Source organism: Gopherus flavomarginatus, chromosome 7, assembly GCF_025201925.1.
Source record: "Gopherus flavomarginatus isolate rGopFla2 chromosome 7, rGopFla2.mat.asm, whole genome shotgun sequence".
Taxonomy (NCBI): domain Eukaryota; kingdom Metazoa; phylum Chordata; order Testudines; family Testudinidae; genus Gopherus; species Gopherus flavomarginatus.
The window spans coordinates 97,069,018-97,080,657 of NC_066623.1; the positions used below are offsets into that span (position 1 = coordinate 97,069,018).

Genomic DNA, 11,640 nt, shown 5'->3' on the forward strand with positions numbered 1-11,640 from the left:
GGTACTCCACCTCCCCGTGGGGATTAGCTTATAGCGCTGGGAGCTCCCAGCACTGGGGCAGTGTTTACACTGGCGCTTTACAGTGCTGTAACTTGCTGCGCTCAGGGGGGTGTTTTTTCACACCCCTGAGCAAGAAAGTTGCAGTGCTGTAAAGCGCCACTGTAGCCAAGGCCTAAGGCTACATCTACACTAAAAACTTGGAAGTGCTGCTGCGGAACAGCTCCTGCAGCAGTGCTTTGAAGTGAAAGTGTGGTCATGCACCAAGTGTGGCTCCCAGTAGTCAGAGCCTGTCCACACTAGCACTTTGAAATGCTCAAATGTGCTGCACTCAGAGGGGTAATTTTTCACACCACTGAGCCAGCAAGTTAGAGCGCTATAAAATGTAAGTGTAGACAAGCTCTTCAGATCTGAAGAAGAGCTCTATGTAAGCTCAAAAGCTTGTCTCTCTCATCAACAGAAGTTGGTTCAATAAAAGGTATTACCTCACCCACCTTGTCGGCCAGGTCCAGACTAGAGCTTTAAATCGATTTTAAGAGCTCTAAATCGATTTAAAGCTGTAACCGTCCACACTACAGAGTGCATAAAATCGATTTTAAGGGTCCCTAAAATCGATTTTGGAACTCCATCAAAACGAGAGGAGTAACCCCAAAATCGATTTTTTAAAATCGATTTTATGATAGTGTGGACGGCCATCGAAGTTAATGGCCTCCGGGACGTATCCCACAGTGCTCTAGTGGCCACTCTACACAGGTAAAGGTACTCTTCTGCTGGCCAGGTAAACAGGAAAAGCCCCGGGAAGTTTGAAATTCCATTTCCTGCTTGCACAGCGTGGAGCTCTCAGCAGCAGAGAGAAGAATGCAGTCTCCTGAAAATAGGAAAAGAGCTCCAGCATGGAGCACACAGGAGTTACTCGATCTGATAGCTGTATGGGGAGAAGAGTCAGTGCTTTCAGAACTGCGCTCGAGCAGACGAAATGAGAAAACCTTTGAAAAAATTTCTAATGCCATGCGGGAGAGGGGACATACCAGGGACTCGTTACAGTGCCGAGTGAAAGTGAAAGAGCTCAGACAGGCGTATCAGAAGACCAAAGCAGCAAAGGGCAGGTCAGGCTCTGCCCCCAAAACATGCCGGTTCTACGACGAGCTTAACGCAATATTGGGGAACAGCGCAACGACGAACCCCCCCTTGTCTGTTGATTCAGAGGTGGGCGTCGTGATTCCTGCAACTACGGAAGATTTATTTGATGGCGATGATCAGTATGATGAGGACCAAGAGGAGGAGGCTCCAGCAGAGAGCACAGAGCATTTTATCCCCCCAAACAGCCAGGATCTTTTCCTCACCCTTACTGAGGTTCCCTGCCAGCCATCTCAAGGCAGTACTCCAGAAAATGAAGCTGAGGGACCGTCCTCTGGTGAGTGTAATTTTTTTTACTAAAAGCTTCGGTTTAATGTAAGCCTTTTTTACTGGGTGCTTCAAATCACTACCTGTACTTAGAGTCACTGACCAAGTAGATTAAAAACCTTTCCTAAAACGGTGACCCATGAGGTGGTTTTTAGAAAAGTCTCCATTGTTACAGGGCGGATTCATCCTGCTTGTTCGGGGAACGCGAGAGCAAACCGCGGGAAGCTACTCTCCTTCCCTGCTTTGCTCTCGCGTTCCCCGAACAAGCAGGGCTCCTTGCCTGCGGTTTGCTGGGTGGTTCGGGGAACGCGAGAGCAAACCGCGGGAAGCTACTCTTCTTCCCTGCTTTGCTCTCGCGTTCCCCGAACCACCCAGCAAACCGCAGGCAAGGAGACCTGCTTGTTCGGGGAACGCGAGAGCAAACCAGGGAAGGAGAGTAGCTTGATTACCAGTACAATCTACTACAGGGATTACTAGCCATTATTAACTTACCATTTTCTCCGGACATGGTCTGTGTGCTCCCCTGACCTGCGTCTGAGCAGAACTCTCTGTCCTCAGCCACAAGCAATAAGTATTAAAGGAATCCTAAGGTGACCTTGTGGTAAAGTAAAATGTTCAAGGTTCGGTAACAGGCACAGGTCAGTGAGGGGAGAGACTGTATGCATGGTTGTGTGAAATGTGTCTCTTATGATTCTTTTATCACTCTTTCCAAACCCCACCCCCCCACACACAGCTGCACATTTCTCCAGCCTCCCTCTCGCTTCTCATCTACGTGGGGGGGGTATCATAAGAAGACTGAGGAAAAGGAGGACGCGTGAGGACATGTTCACCGAAATTATGGCAGTAACCCGTACAGAGAGAGCTCAGCAGGGAGACTGGAAGCAATTGGTCGCAAAGTACAGGGAGGCTGCCAGTCAACGCGAAGACAGGAGGGACGCCAAAAATGATGTCAGGTGGCAGGAAGATCAGCGCTGGCGAGCAGCAACTCTGGATCTTCTTCGTGATCAGACTGACATCCTCCGCGATATGCTGCAAGAGCTCCGTGGTTTCAGAATGCCCCTACAGCCCGTGTATAACCTCCCTCAGTACTCACCCTGTCCCACACCTTCCAGAACCAGGCGTGTAAGAACGCGTGGGAGAAGGCTCTCTGCACCAGCCCCCTCCACCGCTGCGGACACTCCAACCAGAAGGCTTTCATTAGATTGAAAAGCCCTTTGTGTCCTGTTTTTTCCCTCCTCTAATGATCCAAACTTCTACCATGGCACCTTTGCCTATTTTTTACTCTCAGGTCATGCTATTAAGGCAGTGTGACTGTAGATTGGTAATGAACTAAAGCAAGCAGCTTTGGAAAGCTGCACGGAAGCTAGTTATCAGCATCAGGATTTGACAATTGGGGATATGGGCAATACAGGGAAAACAAAGAAAGCAGCCATACCGTAACCTGGTCCATGAGAATTCTTGTTCTGTCTTCTCTGATGCACTTTCTTCTTTCAAACCTCCCTCCCCCTTCCTCCAAACCTCCCTCGCTCCGTCCCCCATAGAACAATGAGTTATGAAATTTCATGCACAGTATTGTAACAACAAGCATTATGCTTGATTGATGAAAGGGTCTGATTTTAAATAAAGAACACAATTCTTGTAACAAATAGTAGTAACTTTATTTTCAATAAAAAAGCAGTTAAGGAAGGTTGCAGGTACTGTGCCTAGCAGCAGACGGAAGCAGCTAATGGTGGAGGTAGGTAATAATTGGGAAATACAGAATTATATGTTTTCCAATGGACAGCTCTTGCAAGTAACCTAAGCAAGCAATTGAGGAATGCTGCAGGCAAAGTATCTTGCAGCAGCAACACCGCATAGACTGGGAGGGCAGCAATCAATTGAAAGGAAAATCAGCATTCAAACTGTACCCTGGCCCATGAGGAAGCTACTTTTCAGTGCTTCTCTGATGCGCACAGCATCCTGGTGAGATCTTCTAATTGCCCTGGTGTCCGGCTGCGCATAATCAGCGGCCAGGTGGTTTACCTCAGTCTCCCACCCCGCTATAAAGGCCTCCCCTTTGCTCTCACAGAGATTGTGGAGCACACAGCAAGCAGCAATGACAAAGGGGATATTGGTTTGGCTAAGATCTGAGCGAGTAAGAAGCGTTCGCCATCTCGCCTTAAGCCTGCCAAATGCACATTCTACCACCATTCTGCACTTGCTCAGCCTGTAATTAAACAACTCCTGAGCACTGTCAAGGCTGCCTGTGTATGGCTTCATTAGCCAGGGCATCAAGGGGTAGGCTGGGTCCCCAAGGATAACAATAGGCATTTGGACATCTCCAACTGTTATTCTCTGATCAGGGAAGTAGGTCCCTTGCTGCAGCCGTTTAAACAGTGTAGTGCTCCTGAAGACACGTGCGTCGTGAACCCTTCCTGGCCATCCCACGTGGATGTTGGTGAAACGTCCCTTGTGATCCACCAGGGCTTGCAGAACCATCGAAAAGTACCCCTTGCGGTTAATGTACTGGGCACCCTGGTGTTCCGGTGCCAAAATAGGGATGTGGGTTCCATCTATGGCCCCCCCACAGTTAGGGAATCCCATTGCAGCAAAGCCATCCACAATGGCCTGCACGTTTCCCAGAGTCACAACCTTTCGAAGCAGCAGCTTAATGATTGCTTTGGATACTTCCAGCACAGCAGCCCCCACAGTAGATTTGCCCACTCCAAATTGATTACCGACTGACCGGTAGCTGTCTGGCGTTGCAAGCTTCCATATGGCTATTGCCACTCGCTTTTCCACTGTGAGGGCTGCTCTCATCCTGGTATTATGCCGCTTCAGGACAGGAGAAAGCGAGTCACAAAGTTCAAAGAAAGTGCTCTTACGCATGCGAAAGTTCCGCAGCCACTGCGAATCGTCCCACACCTGCAGGACTATGCGGTCCCACCAGTCAGTGCTTGTTTCCCGTGCCCAAAAGCGGCGCGGAACGGGTAGAACCTCACCCATAACCGTCAGGAGCTCCAACGTGCAGGGGCCCGGGGAGTCAGAAAACTCGTTCTCCAGTTCGTCATCGCTGTCGTCCCCGCATTCAAGCATTCTCTCTTGCATTTCTGCATCATGGGTCAGCAGTGATAGAACGAGAATGCGTGAATTATTTACAGCATTCGCGATCAAGGACAAGAGCAGACCTGGATCCATGCTTGCTGCAAAATGGCGTTTCCCTCACTGCAGCCAGTAAAAACAGCGCGAACTGACTGTGTGCCGTTTACAGGAAGGGGGGGGGGGGGGGCTGTACCCAGAACCACCCAGGACGGGGACTTTGATCCCATCATGCACTGGGCTAGTAACCCATAATTCCAAAGGGCAGGGACCCGTGCAGGAACTGTGGGATAGGTACCCAGAGTGCAACGCTCAGGGAAAAGATGGACGCCAGGGAACATGGACGCTCAACATCGATGTAAGTAGCCCTAGTGTGGACGCGCAAAATCGATTTTATAAAGCCTGCTTTATAAAATCGATTTTAATAACATCGATTTTACCCTGTAGTGTGGACGTGGGCTCATATCCTGGGATCAATATGGCTACAACACTGCATACGATAATGAAGTTTATTTTTTTTGTTGCAAAATGTCAGTAACAAGTACGCTTTCCTTTATCACTTCATTCGTCGTCACAGAATAAAATCACTGTTTTATGGACTTATTCCAGGTGTGTCCCTACCCAAATATATGAACATCAAACAGGCTGAACATCAAAGTTTTATACTAGAACTGTTTCTATTACAATTTAACTCATACAAAGCACATGGACTCACCACCTTGGACAAATTCCATTTGTAAAACAAACAGCATTTACGCTCATGCAGCTTTTCATCCATTTATTTTACTAATGTTATATTTAGTTAGCTCACCCATGACTAAATTGCAGACACCTCAGAGATAGAGTGCAGGAGCCATTTAACAGGCTACAGCTGTACTACATAACTATGGTACTTGGTGCAGGAAGTTAACAACTTAATTGGTGACTTGGAGGAATCAACCAGCTGAAATGGCAGATAATACCCTTTGCTCAAGATGGCGTGCCTTCCCCTTGTTACTTGGATATACAAACTGGAGTCTTGTTAGAATCCTTGTGCATTTCTGTATATTCAGGTAATGGCAGTGTTCAAGAACATTTACCACCACTTGTGTTTGGCAAGAAGGTTGAACATTTGCTGGATTTGTACCTCCAGGCTGGTGTAAGATTACTACTTGAGTATACATTTGAACTCCACTTGGAAATTTCAGCTAAGACGAAAAATGGATGCCCAATGAAGAATTTTACATACAGTTCTCTGACGCTTGGAACTGATTTGGCTTCCTTGTCACCTCCAGATGAAATTTAAGGTGTTTTCTCAGTTTATGAAGGCTTGTTATTTGGCTACCAGATATTTAAGAGATCACTTCTCCCAGAAAGCTGAGGTCAGTTGGAATACTTGAGCTTGTACATTAGGGGCTGGATGCAGCACACTCAGCAGAGGACCCTTGATTACATAATTTCCTTTCAGCAGATACAGCCCAACTTTGATGACTTTCAAGGACTATCCATTTACTTAGGCTTTTTCTGAGGAAAGGGTTAAGTAAGATTTTGTTCAGTTTATCAGTTATTATATTTTAAAATGCTGTGTTATCTTTATTGTAAGTTTTCCAAGATAAGTTACAGGGCACAAATTCCAACTGAACAAACCAATCTGGTTGCAACTACTTAGGAATTTAGATAAGCAGAAACTAATTACCCGCACTTGGTCATGACACCTCACTTTTGTAAAAGTGTGATGAAGAATTTGATGATCACAGTCGGTCAGAACCTCTGCTTTATGTCTCATCTGAAGCATAAGCCTTCAACAGCACAATATCCCAGAACACCGTGCTGAGTAATTAATTCAGTTTTCACTTGAAGACTGACTTGACTGAAGTTTCATGTACCATCTTGTGATTCCCTGGTAGTCTCCCACCTTCATACTGTTCAGGCCCATCCCTCGTCAACTTAGGAAATCCGAACAGCTCATAGCCAGAGGTTATATGATTGTAAAAAAACAGATGACAATACTACTATATTTTATATAGCATATTATGTTACTGTTAATTAGAACCCTCTTCCCTCCATGGAAGACAAAATGCTTCACAAAATTACATTATATAGAATTAGGTGGCATAACCAGGGGGAAATGCATGTATTCAACTGAGACTTAAAATAGATGGGAAACACATACAGGAAGGCAGTTCCAGATGCCAACTGCCGCAAAGGTGACGGTTCTCATTGCACCATTAATGCTGGTGGGCGGGGGTGGGAGGGAGATGAGAAAGCATACTGTCTTAAAAGCTGTGGTATTTAATACAGGCTGACTTCTGTACTTTTTTAGCTAAGGAAACTGCACATGCGTAATTACACTTGGACACAATTGCACCACTTTTTCCACAACCTTTGTACTAAACCAGAATTCTGATTAAAAACTGCATACCTATTTCTGAACCTTAAATACTCAAAATGTGGATACCCAATCAAAATAAAACCTTTTGTAAAACTCAAATATAATGTTAACAGCGAGACTGTCCCTTTCCAGCCAGTGTCAGCCCCTTTCCCGATATTAAAAAAATAAAGAACCACAAAGAGGTATTAATTTCTCTTCAAAAGCTTATAATCAGGGAAAGAGTGAATTAAATTGCATATATACCATTACTAAATGAATGTACAGGACAACCTCTGAGTTACGAATATCAGAGTTATGAACTGACCAGTCAAACACACACCTCATTTGGAACCGGAAGTACACAATCAGACAGCAGAAGAGATCAAAAAAACAAATATAGCACAGAACTGTGTTAAACTACTAAAAAAAAAAAAGGGAAAGCAGCATTTTTCTTCAGCATAAAGTTTCAAAGCTGTATTAAGTCAATGTTCAGCTATAAATTTGAAAGAACAATATTTTGTTCAGAGTTACAAACATTTCAGAGTTATAAACAACCTCCAAGCCCGAGGTACTCATAACTCTGAGGTTCTACTGTATAAGCCAAATGTTTCTTTAAACCCACGGCTCTTAGAGTTAATACTACTTATCTATCTCAAAGAAAGCTGGAAGGTTAATTCACTAAAATTTGTCAGGTGCTCCAATATCACAGAAATGCCTATAAATTAAAATAAATAAATATAGACATTAGTAACTAAAACCAAACAATATAAAAAAAGAACATTCAAACCAGTATTAACTTTAAAAAAATAGTTTCATTTTTGCAGATAAAAATCAGTTTCATTTTCTAATCCCATTTACTAGTTTGACGGGAACTCAAACCTCATTGTACTATTTCAAGCCCAACATTCCATTAAATTAAAAATAATCCACAAAGTCTTTTCATATTCACATTATATTTGGTCAGCATTTTAAGTCTGTAATTTTGGTCTTTAAAAGCTAGCTGTTTGTCTCTTGAACACAACAGTTTATGATACTTCCTCACTCAAAGTATGTCTACACTGCAGCTGGAAGCTTGCTTCCCAGAGCGCATAGACAGAAACAGGGCTTTGAAGCTGTGCTCCGGCTCTGCTCCAGCTCCACCAAAAACCTGCAACTCCACTGTTCTGGAGCAGCTCCGCACTCCAGCTTTGGGCTCCAATCCAAAGCCCCGGACAGAAATGCACTAGCTCTGCTTAAGCTAGTGTGCATAAAACAGTTGTGTAGCCTTGGATAGTCCAGGCAGCAGTTTGGGCTAACTACCTGATACAAACCCACCCACATTCCCCAGGTACACATCAGAGTTGCTACCTGTGCTATCCCTGACTACACACCTATTTTTAGCACACTAGCTCAAGCAGAGCTAGTACATCTGTCTATCCGCTCTGGAAAACGCATTCCCCACTACAGTGCAGACATATCTTTACAGTGAGACTGGACTGCCCGTAGGAGGGTCAGCACTGAATTCACAGCCTGTGGAAGAGAGGGATAATGTAGCTTTAAGACACCTTTGAGCCCTTCTGATCCTCCGCTTCTTCCTTGCCTCAGTGTAATACAGACAGCCCTCGGGGCCTAAGTTATTAGCAACCCTTCTCCACAGTGCTACTTGATGTGACCCCATTTAGTCAAATTTAGTCTAAACTTCCAATCTGAAGTCAAACAAAATCTCTCAATATTGTTCCTACACAATCTGACATTCTCCCAGAAGTGCAAAAATTGCCCTTTAAGATTCAGTGCTTCCTAACCCTGATATGATCTTCCAGCCTTGCTCCCAGTACACCTGCTACCACCACCTACAAAGACAGCATTACAGCAGCATCTTCCTAAGCTCCTGCACCACAGAAATCTTTTTACAGCCTGATTCAGGGCTTATGGAGCCCCTTTATGCTGCTCTAGCACTATAATTCCATGTCTTCAAAGGGTCACAGCGAGGATGAGGATCTCCACCTAAGTCCACATTCCTAGAAACAAAGTTTTAAAATAAAGCTCTCTGAAGTTCTCCTATGGCCTCTGAACAGTTTTTCTTTTATCCAGTAGCACAATATCAAACCCAACAGAATATAAGTATAGCTCCACAACAAGGCACATTAACATGAAATTTAAAAAAAAAATCATGATTCACCAGCTTCACCAAGCTGGCTTTCTACAGCTCTATCTATATGCACTCTGGAACAGAAGTCCCATTGCACTGAGAATTGTATAATCTGTTACAATGCGAATATATATCGAAAATACAGTATAGAAAATAACTTTTGAAAGGAATGCAGAAAGTACCAGTTACTGGCTCCTGCAACAACATGGTGAACTTGAGTTCACACCAGTGTAGTATGCAAAAGATTTTAGAACTAACATCAGTATTTAATTGACAAAATGTGCAAGCAGCTAGTGAGACTTTAACACACATAGATCCCACATGCTGTTATGTCCAAAACATCAAGTGTCCCTACATCTCTGTGGCCTTGAAGATATGAGAAGGAAGAGGAGTTACATATTTGAATTTCTTGCAGGTTATGAAAATACTGAGGGAGGAGATCTATGACTTTCACCGAATCCCCCGACCCCTAAGATACTGAGAGAAAAAATTAAGGTGTTTATTTCCCAACTGTGGTGACACTGAGGATATGATAAACATATTGAGCACCTTATAGCACAGACTTCTGTGGCAGGAAGGAGTCTGAATGCCAAATCAAGATCTTCACAGGGCAGGGGAGGGGAAGAAGGAATACACACTGAAAAGAGATTTCAGGGGATAGCCATGTTAGTCAGTAAAAAAAAAAACAAAAAAAACCAGGAGTCCTTGTTTTTAGAGACTAACAACTTTATTTGGGCATAAGCTTTCGTGGGCTATAACCCACTTCATCAGATACATGGAGAGGAAAATACAGTAAGAAGAGCAACTCCCATCTTTTCATGTGCTGTACATTTATACCTGCTTACTGTATTTTCCACTCCATGCATCTGATAAAGTGGGTTATAGCCCACGAAAGCTTATGCCCAAATAAATCTGTTAGTCTCTAAGGTGCCACAAAGATTCCTCATAGTTTTTACACTGGAAAAAGAAAACTCTCCCCAAGCCAAAATAAGAGGAGGGATGAAAAAGAGGTGGTTTCATAACCCATAGTTTAAAAAAGGATAACAGATCTGATAAATAGTCTAAAGATGGAGGGGGCTCACTGAGTTGATTAAACTGAAAGACAAGTTTCTAAAGACACTCTCCCTCTACAGAAGAATGGCTTTACTGTATGAATTGCAAATGAACATTTCCAATATGATGCTGGTTGGAACCATTTCAGTGAATATTAGTTGAAACTTCCAATCCCAAGTCAAAGAAAATCTCAGCAACATTTCTACCGCCTCTGTCCAGAACATGAAATAAGCAAATCCCCAAGAACGGTAAAACACTGTCCTTCCATATCCGGTCAGAAGAGGCAAATCCCTGCCACACAAACCTCAAGTGCGCCTTTTTACATCCCATTATACGCGACCCACAAAACAGAAGAACAACAGATAGTTCTTCCCCATTCTCCCCACTCGGAAACCCCAGAGTAAGGGGGAGCTCTTCCTTCTTCCCCCACCGGGAAAAGCAGTGCCTCTCTCCAAGCACAGGGGTTACCTACCCACACCCAGCTGCTGCTTCCACTCCTGCCATAGGAGTAACATCCCCCTCGCGAGCTGCCTCCCCAACTCCCTAATGGTAGGCACCCCTACCATGGCCGGCTGCACAGCCCCGCCCACAGGGGAGGCGCCCCTACCCCCCCCCCCGTGGCGGGCCAGCGGCGCCCCTAACCCCCCCCGTGGGGGGCCGCGCCCCCCCTCCCATAGCAGCCGCGCCCCTAACCCCCCCCCGTGGCGGGCGAGGCCCCCCTCTACCATAGGGGTGGCGCCCCTGCTCCCGTGGCGGGCCGCCCCCCCCATAGGGGTGGTACCCCCGTGACGGCCGCGCCCCCGTCCCCGCCTCAGGGTATCGCTCCGGGCCCCGAGGCAGAAGGAGCGCGCCCCCAAACTCCTCAAGCACAACCCCCCGCCCCGACGTAGGACCCCCCGCCACCAGGGGCGGGGCCCTGACCCAGGGCAGAGGCCCGTGAGAGATACAGGGCGGCCTCCACTCCCAGGTAACTAACTTGTGGGAAGCTCCTCTCGGCCGCAGCCCCGCGCAACAAGTTCCTGGCCAGCCCCCGCCCCAGAGCCGGGCTCTTACCTCCGCCATGTTCACGGAGCGGGCGGGCGGGACCGACGGGGAGTGGGGAGGGTCACATCGCCGCCGCGGCGGAGGAAGCGGCACCGGCGGCGGGTCACGGTCTGTGCAGCGGCCGCAGGGGGCCGCCGGAGGCAAAGACACCAACGTCACTCCGTACTGGCGGCGGGCGCGCCCCCGACAGCACACTCCAGGCCGGGCCCGACACGGGAACGCGCGCTCCCAAGACGTACAGCACACAGCTGACGTAGAGAACAGAAAGCCCCGCCCTATCAGGTTCTGCTCACCAGCATATAGGGAAATCCTTCTTCCCCACCCAGCGGTGCAGGCCTCTGGCCGTCACAGCCCCTTCGGTCTAGGCACGAGCGTGCGAAGGCCGCTCCGGCTGGCATATGGTGCTGGACCCCCATGTCACTAGCTAGCAGCACCCTCCCCGCAGTGTCACTCACGGGTCTAGCAACAGAGCGGCTCCCTCTACAGCACTCGCAAATGCTGGTATCAGTCACCTACAAACAGAGTTCACTTGAATAACCAGCATAAGTATTCTCCCTTCCCCGGTGCAAATCACCAGCCCCTATAC

At 46.6% G+C, this 11,640-nt stretch overlaps 2 protein-coding genes across 4 annotated transcripts in view; one reads left to right on the forward strand and one right to left on the reverse strand.

Moving 5' to 3' along the window:
* MIER1 (MIER1 transcriptional regulator) overlaps positions 1–11,207 on the reverse strand; it is a 62,335-nt gene extending 51,128 nt beyond the window's left edge. For 2 of the 3 annotated variants that reach the window (XM_050962926.1, XM_050962925.1), the window contains exon 1: positions 11,064–11,205. In XM_050962926.1, the coding sequence (XP_050818883.1) occupies positions 11,064–11,072 (9 nt within the window). In that variant the 5' untranslated portion in view covers positions 11,073–11,205. Of the gene's footprint in view, positions 1–11,063 lie in introns of all 3 variants that reach the window. The other variant, XM_050962927.1, reaches the window with a different exon arrangement.
* On the forward strand, positions 714–2,646 carry LOC127055718 (uncharacterized). Its single transcript, XM_050962932.1, has 2 exons — positions 714–1,411; positions 2,135–2,646. The coding sequence occupies exons 1-2, from the start codon at positions 856–858 to the stop codon at positions 2,605–2,607; spliced, it is 1,029 nt and encodes a 342-aa protein (XP_050818889.1). The 5' UTR covers positions 714–855; the 3' UTR covers positions 2,608–2,646.
* Positions 11,208–11,640: the final 433 nt, after the last annotated feature.

What these genes read in the sequence shown, in the direction of transcription:
- LOC127055718 (XM_050962932.1), top strand. Translation starts at nt 856, where the DNA reads ATGCAGTCTCCTGAAAATAGGAAAAGAGCTCCAGCATGGAGCACACAG. An exon ending in AGCTGAGGGACCGTCCTCTG is followed by an intron (nt 1,412 to 2,134) that starts GTGAGTGTAATT and finishes CCCCACACACAG; the next exon opens with CTGCACATTTCTCCAGCCTC.